This window comes from Aspergillus bombycis (genome assembly GCF_001792695.1).
Source record: "Aspergillus bombycis strain NRRL26010 chromosome Unknown contig00131, whole genome shotgun sequence".
Classification (NCBI taxonomy): Eukaryota; Fungi; Ascomycota; class Eurotiomycetes; order Eurotiales; family Aspergillaceae; genus Aspergillus; species Aspergillus bombycis.
This window is the reverse complement of record NW_019170133.1, coordinates 47964-63006: the sequence shown is the minus strand read 5'-3', so window position 1 is coordinate 63006 and position 15043 is coordinate 47964. Positions and strand designations below refer to the sequence as shown.

At 49.2% G+C, this 15043-nt stretch overlaps 5 protein-coding genes across 5 annotated transcripts; all 5 read right to left on the bottom strand.

Moving 5' to 3' along the window:
- Positions 1–726: 726 nt before the first annotated feature.
- ABOM_011141 (T6SS phospholipase effector Tle1-like catalytic domain-containing protein) lies at positions 727–2395 on the bottom strand (the record flags this gene model as incomplete). Its single annotated transcript, XM_022538269.1, has 2 exons — positions 727–2232; positions 2285–2395. The coding sequence occupies 2 exons, from the start codon at positions 2393–2395 to the stop codon at positions 727–729; spliced, it is 1617 nt and encodes a 538-aa protein (XP_022384507.1).
- A 3115-nt stretch (positions 2396–5510) lies between these two features.
- On the bottom strand, positions 5511–6995 carry ABOM_011140 (uncharacterized protein; the record flags this gene model as incomplete). The annotated part of the gene is made up of 1 exon (XM_022538268.1): positions 5511–6995. One exon carries the CDS (start codon positions 6993–6995, stop codon positions 5511–5513), a length of 1485 nt encoding a protein of 494 aa, XP_022384506.1.
- A 2434-nt stretch (positions 6996–9429) lies between these two features.
- On the bottom strand, positions 9430–10150 carry ABOM_011139 (uncharacterized protein; the record flags this gene model as incomplete). The annotated part of the gene is made up of 3 exons (XM_022538267.1): positions 9430–9707; positions 9795–9968; positions 10090–10150. The coding sequence occupies 3 exons, from the start codon at positions 10148–10150 to the stop codon at positions 9430–9432; spliced, it is 513 nt and encodes a 170-aa protein (XP_022384484.1).
- A 419-nt stretch (positions 10151–10569) lies between these two features.
- On the bottom strand, positions 10570–12664 carry ABOM_011138 (flavin monoamine oxidase family protein; the record flags this gene model as incomplete). The annotated part of the gene is made up of 2 exons (XM_022538266.1): positions 10570–10847; positions 10903–12664. The coding sequence occupies 2 exons, from the start codon at positions 12662–12664 to the stop codon at positions 10570–10572; spliced, it is 2040 nt and encodes a 679-aa protein (XP_022384485.1).
- A 1363-nt stretch (positions 12665–14027) lies between these two features.
- ABOM_011137 (dihydrodipicolinate synthase family protein) lies at positions 14028–14918 on the bottom strand (the record flags this gene model as incomplete). The annotated part of the gene is made up of 1 exon (XM_022538265.1): positions 14028–14918. One exon carries the CDS (start codon positions 14916–14918, stop codon positions 14028–14030), a length of 891 nt encoding a protein of 296 aa, XP_022384488.1.
- Positions 14919–15043: the final 125 nt, after the last annotated feature.

The window sequence follows — 15043 nt, the reverse complement described above, 5'->3', positions numbered from 1 at the left end:
ATTCCAGGGTGGAGGCCACTCTAGAGAACTGAGGTAGGACTGATTAGCAAACTCTTAAATTCATAAAGTCAGCGCGTTTTTCGCGCACATAAGGAGCACCGTAGCAGGGATCACAACGAACGGTTCACCCAGCTACAGGAAAATATATCAACTCTCCGTGAAGAAAAGGATAGAAAGCGGCAAGAGATCTCCACAGCTCTGGTGGAAAACCATACTCTTAAGGAACTGGAGCTGAAGCCGGCCGGGTGTCATCACGATTTTACGTCAGAATAGACGTACACAACATTCGCAAATTCAGTGGCACCCGGTGACCATAACGAGCGACCTACACACGCATCACGACTAACCCGAATACGGCGCAGCGACTTTTAGACTTGGGTGCTACTTGGGAATGCATCCATCACCAAGCGCGGCTTCAAGAAGGCGCTCTGGATCTTGAGAAAGTATGCGCCTACTTGCGCGAGCAAGTGCAGTGTGATGGGCAAGGGCCGGCCTTCGTGGAAAGGTGTGAGATCCATGCTATCAAGGCCAGTGTAATCCGGAATGCGGGCACATCGGTATAATTGACCTGATTCCTAAGCATGACTTCGATGGCAGGCAATTTTCGTTATGCTATTTCTGTTTTTGTCCTTTTTTCTCGCCTTGCCCTGCGCTTCTTGTAGTTTTCCACTCCAGGAGAGCGTATGACTCACGTGTTACTGCGAATAGCAGGCCACATAATGTAGTTTAGTTGGTTCCGTACAACTTCCTGTGGTATGTTTCTCGCACTAAACAGCCTGGATGAGCGTGGACCTCCCAGGCACCAATCCCATCCTCTAAGGGACTCTTGTCCTTCCCTTTTCCATATTGGAGCAAATTCCCCGGTCTATACATTGGATTGGCTTCCATGCGGCGAATGACTGATCCGTGGACCTGAGCCCGCTTAGGGAGATCACGTCGCTCCCCAAGGGGAAGAGGCCATCGAATCGGTTTCCACGATCCATCGTTTTGCAGCGCCATCCTCCGAAACGGAAGGTATTCCACTATTTTCCATGTCAAAACAGTGGGCCATGGGACACCATGGCCGTACCGTAAGAAGTCGTGTATATGTCCATGTATAGTGGCCTTCCAGAGGGAGGTTTGAAAATCGCATTCGTCGCCTGCGTCTTGTCTATCAGTGCTGTGGTCTATATTGCCTGAGAGACCACCACTGCCAGCCGAATCATCAAAGCAGTGGAATAGCTTCATCTTTTCAGGATCAAATCGGAGTCCCGCACGCTGCGCCTCCTGTACCATCCATACTAACGGCACATGGCTCAGCGCCAGGTCTTCTTCTTTATCCAAAGTTAATCCACCGCCAATATCAGCATGGCATCCGGCAAACCACACCTCCTGGATGTCCTGGGTGGTATCCTCGTTCTCCGTTAAAGGGCGACCTCCCGCATCGTATGGCGTTCCTATCGGTTTTTGGGTCTCAGTGTCTATTCGCTGGTTACCCGAGTTCACCGTTTGTGGACGGACACGAGGGGCTGGCCGATAAAATGCCTCTCCGGTACAACGCCCTTGCGGAAGATGCCCGTGTCGCTCCCGGTGGCCCTGCCATTTGCGCCGTGTTGACCGTGTGTTTGGATTGGCATCTGAAATTAAATCCTGCCGAAACTTAGCACGGTGCTCGTCGATAGCGACAGCATGCCGAATTACTTTCGCTGACGTTTTTGTTGTGAAAGGAAACAGAAACTTATTACGATTCAGTTCAAATCGCGGTATGCTGTTGACGGTGTCGAATAATCCGAGAAATCGGATCTGTGATACTGGGCGACAGAAAGTCTCCCTTAGCGCTTTCATGTACGTATATCGATCGTCTTTTTCTTTTTTGTCGGTGTCCTCAATGTTGGCACATTTCGCCCACTTAGAGAATATCGACCAAACATAGCGGACCTTCCCTTCGTTCCCTGCCTCTAACAGGCCGATATGGTCCAGCATTTCAGCAAGCATACGCGCCACGTATGCGCCACGACTGAAACCAAAGATGTAAATCCCATCGCCGGGGTGGTAAAAGCGCATGAGGAACCTGTAGCCATCCATGACGTGTTCGTCAAATGTCGTGCCCACTGCGGCATCTTTGGCATTCGAAACCCATCTCTTGATCCGATTCTGGTGGGTATTATGGGTCTGCCAAATTGAGGTGGTAAACGTCCCAAATCCCGGCTGATAATAGTGTAGTTGATGTGCGTCATTGCGATCAAGCATCTTCTATTCGTGTAAGGACCACCCCAAGAAACCAGTTCCTACCACACGGACTTACTCTGTAAACCTTGAGGACATTACTATCTGCTTCATCTCCTCGGAATTTATATCCTGTGCCATCAAAACAGAGGACAAATTCTCTGGCGTCTGCGACTGTAACTCTCTCCATGCCCAGGTGGTTTTGGATTGTAGGTAGCTATACGATAGGACATTGGAGAAAAGACAAGAGAAGACCATCCCCAAATGTCAGCGGACTATTTTGTTCTTCAAGCTCGAGGTGGGGATGTTGTCATCACGGATGGAGTACCGGTGGGTAGCATGTGGCGAATGTTGGTGTTAGGTAATTCCGATGTCTAGAACTGGCTTTTTTAGTCGTCTCCTTCAGCTCTGCCTTGTGTCTCACTTGTAGGCATGGAGAACGATAGACGCCGCTATCTCGACTCAACAGGTAGACTCGACAGTTCAACTGCCTTTTGTAACAGGTTCCCAGAACCAAGGACCTTTTAGAAGCACATAACGGCACATTGGTTTCAATGGCGTTGGAGTGCAGTGGAAGCGAGCCATGGCTCGCCGCTATTATTCGAAACGACTGTGAATTATTTCCAAATAATTTTGAAGGTATCCTTTAAGCTTTGTCGTAGGCTTGTAGAGAGCGACATTATACAGCCACGATTGTATTACAAAGGTTAAAATAATTATAGGGATACAACAACTAATGGCCTGGAACCTAGTACTAAGTCGCTTTTGGTTAAAATCAATCATGGCCACTAAAACTTCATTGGTTGATCGCAAACACAAGCCAATGCTTTGGAAAACTCTTGTCGGGCCATGGTTCTTGTTCGCGCCAACTCCTGATGTCATGAGGCCGCACCTCGTTGCCTAGAGGAAGGCATCTATTAGCAGAAAGTCAAAGAAAATAAAACATCCAGTATTCAATTATACTCCTAGCTCTCTAGGTTTACACCGCGTGATTGTCGTCAGCAAGGCACCATGTCACCTCTGAACGAAGCCGCTTAGATACTGGAGCTAAAGGGTGACCGAGAGCGATTCAGTGCGGCCTATAACAGCCCTTGTAGAGGATGAAAAAGTGATAAAGGTAACAATGGGTACTTGAGTTCGAACCACCGACCGCTGAAAGGTTCATTAAGAAAGTATTTTGATGGTAAAGCTAAGGCGATGCATAATCTCCCTTACTATTTGTTTAGTGGATAGTGATAGAGCCATCCAACAGAGAGCCTTAGCTCGATTTATTCTAAATCATATTATCAATATCTGCGTATGATGCGTATTTGCAAATTTCGAAACATGTAGCTTCGCCTCCCCTTCACACCAGTAAATCATTACCGTAAAAAATCTGCTTTAGCCAGGGATGGTGGCGGAAGACCTGGCTATCTGCAGCTGAATCTTCATGGGAGGGCATTCTTCTACCAGTCAGGAGATCAGCCTACCCCAAGCCCATTATATGTAACTATTCTGCGGGGTGGCAATCGCTCTAGAGCTAAAGCAGCAGGAGAAGCAGGGTGGCTCAAACGACTCCATTGAGACCGGCTGGGAAATGCAGACCTCATTGTTAGTGCTGTGCTATTCTTTCAGTCTCCTTGGGGCAGGGGTTAAGGGTTTACCAATTCCTCGAGCTGAGCGAGGGCATTCAGCTTGGACGCCGTGCATTAGCTAAAACAATGCATGTGTCACCGATGCTGGGATATTCCTGGGAGTGTAGACAAATGTATCCCTTGCTGAAGGCTACCAATGATATTGTATTCTGCCACCATCTTTCGAATGTTGGACTACTGAGGTGATATCGAAGACATTTTGCCACCGTGTGTGGGCCATGGATTACCACACCAGTCTTTTCCAGCCAGTTTGTATCGTTCAGGCACATCGCGACTCGTCGCTCTATGATAGAGCCTATGAACAAGATGACAGGAATATGAGGATGAGATATAAATCTCTGTAGATAGCTTAGTCTACCCGAATGTCACGCCCTAATTGTATGTGATCACTAAGTATCTGACGGTGCATTACCCATGCCAAATGGGCCCTCCATGCAAGAGACTACACGGAGGCCGTTTGATAATTAATTGAACAGTGTAGAGGGTGGTCAGCCCGCCGCCGACCCTCATTATTTGTGCATACCCAAAGGCGATTAATCTCATTCGATGAAACGTGCGAAGTTGATTTCTCTATCCATTTCAGGTACAACCATTCAGAATTCAATTCACTGATTACTCTTCGTGAACGAGCTCCTCGCTTCTCCTTCAGCCCGCTCGGCTCATGTCATTAGATAGTAGGATCTGGGCTGTCCCAAACACAAGAAGATCTGTCGACCGGCAAGGCTTCATCATACTAATAGGCGCACACCGAGTCCTGACAATTGGCTTTCGTAGGAATAATGGACAAGCAACTGATGTCTTGTGACACGGGCCCACGCATATTGGGAGATCGTAGAAAAAGATGATGGCCGGGGGGTCAGATCCGTCGAGAAGAAAGCATTGTGAGTTTGAGTTTGTAAGAAGTGCGTTAGAAATGATGTAGCTAACCAGTGTATTGCTTCTACTCACTCCGTGTGCGAAATCGAATTGGTTGCCCATTGGACAGTGCTATTCCACAACTGTGGGGGGCATGTCGCCTAGATAGTCCCAGGCAGCTCACCTTTGCATGCCTTCTCTTCGGGTTGGTCGTGGTTTGTATTCTTTGGATAACACCTCCTAGGACGCCATCCGTCACTTGACCGTGGGAAATGCTATTGAAGACAGGGAAAGTTCCCTCCCTGCTTGGGAGTTGGGAATCATCTAGTTTGTCCCGCAGAGATAATAGCTTGATATCTTTGCAGTGTTGTCTATTGTGTGATAGACTCATTCTAGAATCATCATAGTATTCAACTAATACTAACCTAAGTAGCCCAGTAACAAGAATATTCAATATAAAGAGCAGAGGAAGAAGAACAATCATCATAACAATATCAGTTATGGGGAAGCCAACAGATCACATAATACCGGATGACAAGGCCGTCACACATTGCAACCTTTTTATCCGCTTGAAATCCTCCCTACCTACTATAATCTAATAGTTTCCAATAAGTAATCTATATATATAGTTATTTTAATTGATATTTTGACTCTAGATATCCTAGATACCCTAGAAAGTTCTTGTTACAATGTCAAAGCTCTTGTCGACTTACAGTATAGTTAGATAGAACTATATAGTATATACACAATAGGGCTGTTGGTAATACTAGTTCCAAAGCAGCAATTACAAACACAGATAAATAGTCAATAATTTAATCAAGGAACGCTCGGCGTCCAGCAACTGTCTATCGAGCCCCCATAGGCTCTGGCCAGGTTCGCCCGTGTCAAGCGTTCAGCATCAAGAAGAAACTGGTCTAGCTCCTTTTCAGTCATCTCGGGGCGGGAATTCCGTACATTTGCCATGGTGCGCCGCAATGCAGAATTTGCATTGGCGCGGATACTTTCGAGGTTGTGACCGACTAGCTGGCCGTCACGCTTTCGGATCACCCCGTCGACCATGACGGTATGGACGTCGGCTGGGGTGGAGTGTAGGATGGCTGTCCCCAGAGGGAACGCGGACGTACTAAGAAACCGCTGCGAGGAGATAAAGACGAGATCAGCCCGCTTGCCAGGGGTCAATGTGCCGATTCGGTCGGCCATTCCGACCGCGTCAGCACCATTCCGAGTGGCCCAGGTCAAGACATCGCGCACTCCGAGGTCGAGTTGCGTTGGGGCCTTGCGGGAGGCATGGACCGTATCATTATCCAGCAACCGCTGCATCTGAAGCGCCAAACGCATCTGGGCGAGATAGTCGGGTGCAACAATGCTGGTCGTGTCGATACTCAAGGTGGGTTTAATGCCATGTTCAATGCACGCCCGGATTGGGGGGATACCCATGCCCATTTGCATCTCTGTCTCCGTGGCAATGGACACTTTACCACCCGAGGCCGCAAGCAGCCCCATTTCGTGATGGTTCAGACTCGTGCAGTGAATATGGACGTGACCCGGGAGCAAGAGTCCCCGGTCAGCGAGCTCCTGAACGCCATTATGCAGGCCGGTGTGCATGAATGGAGCGGTGTGAGAGCAACACAGCATTCCGTGCTCCTGAGCAAACCGGATCTCTCTCTCCGTCTGGTCAAAGGGGACCAATCCCGGATGGCTGGTTTGCAAACCCACACGAACTAAGCGGTGCTCGTTCTTGAAGCGGTAGAGGTCCTCTAGATGGGCTAGGCGGGCCTCCCAGCCAGGGAGGCCATTCCCCGACCCTTCGTACTGGCCGTCACTCATCCCGTAGCAGTAGAAAGCACGAATGCCGGAGTCCTTTAAGGCCTGTAAATTGGCTTCCGCATGCTGTCTCGAACTCGGTGCTTCGACACAATCCAGGAGGGTGGTGACGCCGCTATCGATCGCCTCGAGCGCGCTGACCAAGGAGGCCGTGTATATATCCTCCGCGTCGACGGCCGGTAGCCATCGCAGATAGCAGTTGGGCAAGAAGCGGACTAATGAATGATCTGCCGCGACCCCACGAAATAGCGACAAGCTCGTATGGCGATGGGTATCGACGAATCCCGGAATGACTACGCCACCGCTCGTATCGATGACTTCACATTCTAAAGCGGAGAACTCGTCAGCCCTTCCCACGGCGGTGATCACACCATCCTCGACCATCACGGCACCACGGTCGAACTCGCCCAGTGAACCATCCATGGTCGCCACATAGCCTCCGGTGAAGAGATATTTCCTCGTCGCTGGGTTCGTCATGGTGCGGTAGCAACGGAGGCCCGAAAAACTTAAGGATGGTGGCATTCGAGTAACAGCGATGCATGAAGCCTTCTTATAGAACCTTTTAATGCGGCACTTGCTCGGTGCTCCCTTATGTCCGAGCCTGGTCGACATCGGGCCGGGGATATAGATATGGATCTGTGGAGTCGTTCGTAAACCTAAATCTCCATCTACGTCTGGGTACTCCACTCGCACTTGCGCCTTTTTCGCGTTGTACCTTCTGCTTCTGTCCGTGTTGGAGACCATCTAAGTAAAGCAAGCCACCCATAGGGTCAAGGTGTTGGAATTTCCATGGCAATATAATTACGTATTCTCTGTTGCCGGACCCACGTCTCCACTAGAGATACTCCTGCGCAGACCCAGCGGAACGAGGTCGTGTACATCTGACACATACCCGTTTCCTAGCATTGTGCCCAGACCTCGGGGTGTCGCCTGGATAACGGAGATCGGCATGTGTCTCGGTGAAGGTACCTCTCAATGTCTTCGGACCATATGTGCTGCAACGCTTGGTTAAATTGGACAATTAGGGTGATACTGCATTCAAACTGCTTCACGCATGGCCTACCTCTTGCTTGCTAGCATCCTGACGGGCACCTCGGGGCCAGGGTAACAGTACTTTCGCTCGACATAAACCACAAGGAGCAGGGATTGGACGAACATCCCGAGCCAATTTTCTTGGAGTCGAGGTCATCTCAGACAGCATGGCAGGTCTTCGGTGTTGCCGAAAAGAGAAATACCCGAGATGATAGACCGATGTTTATCCCATCCGTATAGGAATCCGCAGCAATTTTCTTTGCCACTACCCCGGCATGGCATGTTTCGGGGATGAATATATCCACCATGGCCTATGGGCGGGATAGGCATTCACTCTTCCTCGATGCAGTACCGAGAAATGCGGGTGACTACCTTCTGCAGCTGGCTTGGGTCCACAAATCCATCGGTAACAGGACGTTTTGCTCCATCTGTTGCGGGATTCAGAGCTCCACTTGCAGCAATGGCAGGGATTCGGGGACCTCTCTCGTCGGTGGACGGATCGCTCGCTCGGTCTCAACGCCAAGGTATGGTCTGACGTCCGTATAGGCTGACTTCACCATACCCTGCATAGCCGTTGGGTTGAGCACATTGCATACAATTGTTCCTCGCAATGGTTATATTGCGAGTCCCGGCTGCAAGTAGTCCTATCTTGATAGTTTAGAACAGGCAGGCTCTGCTAACCAAGGCTAAGTAGCATGTATGGCTTGACATCTACAATGATGGATGTCTGTCAGAGCGATGGGTGGCAGTGTAGCATTACTAAATAGATTGAGAATAGATTATTTGACGGATTGTCTTTACAGGTATCATATAGCCATCCTCATCGTCTGTCCTAGACTCTCAGTGGAGATTTATATATTGTGACTTCTATATTGCTCAGAGTACTAATACTGTATTATTTTCCCTGTAAGATGCCAATCCTCTCTTATCCTGAGAATTATACTCCGATATATCTAGACTACACGGTAATAGAGCCATTAGCGGATCCGTGACATCAAGGTGCCACCCGGACGTAGGGCCCAGGGGACCTGCAATAACGATATATTCCCATGTATTTTGGGTAACGGAAGTACACAAATATACCGAAAGTAGACCAATCACAAGGGTCTTTTCCGACTTCTATCCAAAGACGGACGATAAGGACACTATTTATCTTCAAGTCCGGTCCTCCAACATGCTAGCCACGCCTGAGTCACACGCCAAGCTCCGAGCCTACCACAAATGCCAACATGACCCTGACTTGGTGATGCTTGTAAATGTAATGATTTTCATGTAGTGCGGTTGCCTGACACTCTTGCTTTGATTTTGCTTGTTCGCTTCGTTGTGTGTTGGTGAATAGAATTGTAATCTGCATGACAAAGGTCCTAGAGTGCTTGACCTGGCTAGGGCAACAGCCTCCACAGCTCAACCTTTGGAGACATGAACATCACGACCAGCGCAGTACCTCCTTTCTAGTCAGCAGTTCCGTTGCTATATATACGGTATTTTGCTATGTTTAGTTATTTATTGTCTTCTAGCTTCTAATGATGCTGCTTCCTTGAAGGTATACACCGAGGAGTGGGCATAGTATGTCTAGACTAGAGAACAGGCAAGTTTTATCCACTCTACCTCGGGCAGCCGGTGTTGGTCATCATTGGCCCAGAGATCGCTACAGCAAACCAGCCACTCACTACTCCTCATTAACTCAAGGCCTGTGACTCCTCATGTTCGATGCGTCTCATCTCATCTACCATTTCCCTGACAAGTTGTCGTGTCTTTCGGTTTAGAGCAGTAACCGTGCTGACCCATTCAAATCTTTGTCTCCAGAATTCCCACCGCTGTGTTGACCACCCCTCGACCCCTTTCCACAAAGGGTGATCCATCCTGCTCTACCCGGGATCTATCCGTTGAGAGTCTCGATGTTAATTTCCTCCAGGAAGCGATCACGTCTGTCCTTGTACTCCTCGTCAAGTTTACCATCATAATATTCAACATAGCTGTCTTGCAACGAGTCCAGATAGTCTTCTATGTCTTCATGAGGAAATACTTCCCATAGAGCCGTCTCGAGTGTCTTCCTCAAGACCCCACTCGCGCGCTGTAGCTGGCCGTGCTTTTGCGGAAGGATGCTGGTATTATAGAGCTTGGCAGTGAAGGTATTGGTATTGACCCATCCTTGACCTTTTCAGTCCCGGTGAGGATCATAGAATGGATGGTCCACCTCTGTCCAATTAGGCTTTGTAATCCATGGTAAGGTGGAAGACCTACAATCGAAGACAACCTCCACCAAGTATTCGGTGAGTCCATTGAACTTGTGGAAAGCCCCATTACAATCGGGAACCCGCCAGAACTCGACAAGAAGGTCAAGCAGCCGGTCATTCTGTTCGGTGAACTTCTCAATCGCGTCGAAGAGGAGCAGCCCAAGGACTGTGTAATCTGGATCTGGATCGGATGTGTGGATAAAAAGCCGATACAACCTGATTGGCTACTGCCGATGCATGAATGGATGGCTTGGTCAGGAGAGATCTGAGCGCGTCAATCATATGGATTGGAGGAGGCCAACCATCCTCGCTCTTGGCCTTGAGAAAGGCTTCGTATTGACGATTCCAGATAGTATGGCGCATGACTTTGGGTCTTCAGCCGTTGGACAACGTGGAAGGAAGGGGGAGTGAAAAGAGTAGAAAGACTGAAAAGAGCGTGTCTGACACGGGATAATTCATTTATTTATATCTCACCCCTGCTATTACGACCAGATTGGCGCTAAGAATCGGCTTGCCCTGGCAAACAAACCCAGGATGTCATATGTGTCCACTGGACTTATAGCAGAAACAAAAACGAAGTTTCTTTTTCGTGGGTAGAATAGATACAAAGGCAAAACTGTCCCGTCCACATTGCGAGACAGTGCAATTATATGGCTATAATATACACTTTGACAGAAAAGGCATTGCTAAAAGGAATATACTGCTACACATTGGTAGAAATCACGTAGTGAAAGTATAGACAGTATGCGCCATAGCTTGTTAGAGAAACCACGAGAAGCATTTTAGACCTTGATCCACCGCCCCATCCAGGTATTCACAATTGTTTTAGCCTCATCAACTAAGCCAGGGTCTAGCAGGAGCTGCGTTGTTCCACGGACGGCGGAATCCAATGCTGAGAAGATCCAGGCATGCGTGTAGCTAGTATGCTCGCCAATGAAGATTGTCTTGAATTCAGTTTGGTAGTATGCAGGAAGATACAGCTCCTGCTGTCCAACCAGTGGAGCCGCCCAAGCTCCAGCTTGGTGTTCGTCAACCTCCCAGCATTGACGACTGTAGATGCCTATCATCACTCAGTAATCCTGTCTCGGTCTCAAGTAAATAGGACGGAAACCTACCGGTGTATTGCTCGGCGGCAACTCTGCCATGGATTTCAACCATAGCCCGCAGCACCAGAGACACGTGGTCCTCAGTACTCAGCGCAGCGATCGACCGTGCCTGAGTATCAATCACGTACGATGCGAGGACAACGCCCGGTCCGGTGCCGTGTATATTGAATGATGGATAGCACACCGATCCGATTCCTGGTAAGTCCACCGATCCGCATCCTCCATAGATTGGCTTCTCCTGGTGCTCCCAGAATCGTGTCTTGAAATGCAGCGACATTTTACAGCACTGACCGTAATTCAGGGTGGAGATAGCTCGACTCAGAAGAGATGAATAGCGAGGCATGTCCCATAAACGGACCTTACTGAATGGCGCAGAGACCACTGCATAGTCATATTCGGCACTTTCGGGGTCCAGCTGCATCGGGTCGTGGCGCCAACTGACAGCGATCTTCCCAGATGTTTCGTTGAACGATAACCCCTGGACTTTGCGGTTCAAAGTGGTCTTATTCGCGACATGTGGCCAGAAGGCACGCGGGAGCGACTCCAGCCCTTTGTCAATGGTGCACCATTTTGTGGCACTGGAGTAGACGCGGTCGTAGAGACTCTCCCACATTGGAATATTTTCAGACCCAGCAACATAATCGGTGATGTTGTCATTATACCCCAAAGCATATCGTAGATAGCCAGCTTCTGACCAGTGGAAATATCCGCTTTCGACCGCAGACTTGTGTGCCCGGTACATATCTGTGACGATCTTTCCGCTGATATTGCTCGCAGTAGTATAGTCTGTGTACGCATGTACTGCATCTGCAGTTGCTGTTGCATTAGAAGACGCTGCTTTGTATACAAGTGACGAATTGGCTGCTATATCTGCCGTAGTTGGGATAAGACCATTCGGTAAACGATACCCGTCGGAGCTAGCTGGGACGTTCGGGCTCTTCTCAATGAAGGGAATGAAGTTGAGAACAAGCTCGGGATGGTCCAGGTTCATTCCGTTGAGCACGTCACTCAGCTGGGTAACCATCTTGTGGTCTTGAATCTCGACGGTCTGATTGTTGTCCGCATAGGTGATACTCAGGGGAAACCGCATCGGGCCCATCTCCTGATACTGGTATTGGTCTGGGCGAGTATTATTCATGTACTCGGTACGGATACGGCCACCTATTCTGCCCGAAGATTCAATGATGTGCCAGTTATGCATGCCGATTGATTCTAGCAAAAGGCTGGTCATCAGGCCGGACACCCCCCCTCCGATAATTGCCACGGCGGCGTCCTTCGCTTGGGCCACGACGGCCTTCCCAGGCTCCTTGGCCTGCATGTATGAGACACCATCGAACCAGGGCCCCATTAGATCAGCTACATCCGCAATATTCTCTCGCCGTATGAGTGGTTTGGCCACAGATACTGGAGCAGACTTCCCTACCAACGTTGATCCTGAGTACGCATGGAGGCAATGGAGATGGGGAGCATCCAACGGGGTCACCCAGACGAAGCGCTCTGGATGAGCGTCACGCTTCACAGACATGCTTCCAATCTCATGGTGCTCTTGGCTGGGAGTGGAGATATCACAGTCACCATAGAGGAGTTGGATCTCACCTTGGAAACCCGAATCGATAAAATCAATATGAACGTTGTGGAGGGAGTCGGCGGTGATATCTGGAACTCGGAACCGGACCAGCTCCGTCTGCTTGTGGAGAACACTGGCCCAGCCGATCTGCAAGAGACCCAAGGCTAAAAGTCGACACGTGTAACGACGAAAGCTTGGCTCCATAACTAGTGATGTCTCGATATCTAGAGTCCACTAAGAGATCCTGCCCGTCAACATCGGCTGGCAGAGTATTGGCAGGGGAATGTTATTCAGACCTGGATAGTTCTGATAGCCACTAGTGAATTTGATTGGAAGGCCAAGCTCTGCTTAGTATGATGGATCTCAAAATGTTATCACTATGCCTAGGATCATGACTTCTAATTGCTAAACTGACGAGGCCTGACAACTACATTAATTTTAAGTATCATACGGAGTAGTAGTTAACTCGGTCTTGGTCTTGGTCTTGGCCATAGTCTGCTAGAGTGGTCGGGTTTTCAGAAGGTCCACTCGCACCCGAACCCTGGGATGCTGGGGCCTTTCCTAGTATCCCCCTGAACTGAGAGAGATTCAATGCCGATGACTCAAGTGTTTATCTATTCACTAAGGACTTGGGTGAAAAAGCAAAGGCACAGTCAATTTATCGCCCAACAGAAGGTACCCATCAAGACCTAGATAGATGCAAGCAGAACCGCCACTAGGCAACAACACCGGGGGCGACTTGATGATGCAGTTCAAGAAAACCGGCCGCATGATTATTCTTTCTTATATGTCACTGAACAAGCAGTAACGTATATCTATGTGAGAAGAGTCATGGCCAAGATTCTGTATATCCAACTTCAACTATAATCATGTGCATAGGCACCCAGAATAAACAACCAGAACGTTGCGTTCCTCATATCTATTATTTCAGGAGGAAGGGAGGCAAAGTACACCATCCCTATGGCACGTCGGAGGCGATATTTGAAATCGCACAATGCTTCATTTACAATGCTTCTCGGGGCTCAGATGCCTCGGTTTCTTGTTGTGATGATGCATACTTCATGAAGTTGATATCCACAATGGGGAACAACTAAAAGGAGCGAAGATAAGTAAAAGATGTGAAAAGGTGCCAACAATCAAGTGGAGTGACTCTAACTCAGTGATGTTTGTGCTTCAGGGAAGGAGGTAACTTGATTCTATAACCGCGATCGACACCCTTTATTGCCTTGATCCAGATGTCACATCAATGGAGAGTTTCCTCGATCATATGTGAACGAGCTTATTACCAGAATTCACAATGTTGATCCTATCGCAAAGTGCATAGTACAAGGAGTGAGTTTTGGAAGTCTCTTTCTAAAATCTTGGCTGGTTCAGTCGATATTCGGGCTTAGGCTCTTTCTCGGTGTGAATAGAATTTGATATCAGCTTGGTCGTACATTGTTCATACACTTAACAGTTATGCATGGCATGATGTGTAATCTAAAAGGAGGATGCACTTTATGATTTTTGGTATTGAAAATATCTGGCGCGGTTCTTAGATACAGCGTATAGGTAGATAGTTCTAGACTTAGGCTGTCTTCACGCCCGCATTCTGGAGCAAAGCTTTCATTTCGGCTTTCAACTCTGGCTCCAGCATGGCGAAAGGCTTTCGTAGACCACCGGTAGGGCTCCCAGTCAGTTCCAGACCCGTCTTGACGGCTGCCGCATAGTTGTGGGATTCCAGGAACTTGCAGATTGGCCAAGCCTTGGCCCACAGCTCACGACCTTTCTTAAGGTCTCCCTCAACCGCGACTGCCTCCCATAGCTCCACTGCCAACTCGGGGATAATGTTCGCAGCGCCCCAAATCCCTCCTCGCGCACCGGCAGCCAGCCCATAGAAGGTAAGGGTATCCCAGCCGTTGAATACCGTAATTTTACCAGAGAGACCAAATAGCAACTCTGTCAAGGCCGGTCCGTCGCCAGATGTGTCTTTCAAGTAGCGAACGCCCACTGTGGAGAGACTAGCCAGTTCCGTTGGGCTCAGCTTTAGGCCTGTTGCAGACGGTATATTGTAGAATACGATGGGAATGTGTGCGACTTGATTGATTTCGGTCATCAGGCTCCTCAGCTCCTTCATATTAACAGCGTCATAGAATGGTGGAACAACCATGATCGCGGAGGCGCCCGCTTGTGCCGCGTGGATGGAGAGCTCGAGGGTCTCGGCAGTCGTCAGGCCTCCTGTGCCAGCCACCACGGGCACTCGGCCGTTTGTGTACTTGACAACGAGCTCCGTAAGCTGTTTGCGTTCAGCAAGAGTCAGCGACGTGAATTCACCCGTACTTCCGCCGGGGACAAGGCCATGGACACCGGCTTTGATGAGTCGTTCGACGAGCACTTGGAGGCGGCCTTCATGGATGGCAGTCTGGTCATCAGTGAAAGGAGTGACCAATGCCACCATGATTCCGTGAAGGTCTCCCATTGCGCTTATGTTCTCGATTCGGGATAGAGGGTTTATGGTGTCTTATCAGGATGGACCAGGGAAAGGATTCGAAGTATGGAGAATGGCCTGAAGAGAGGACAACGGGAGGGGTGGGCGCAGCGCTG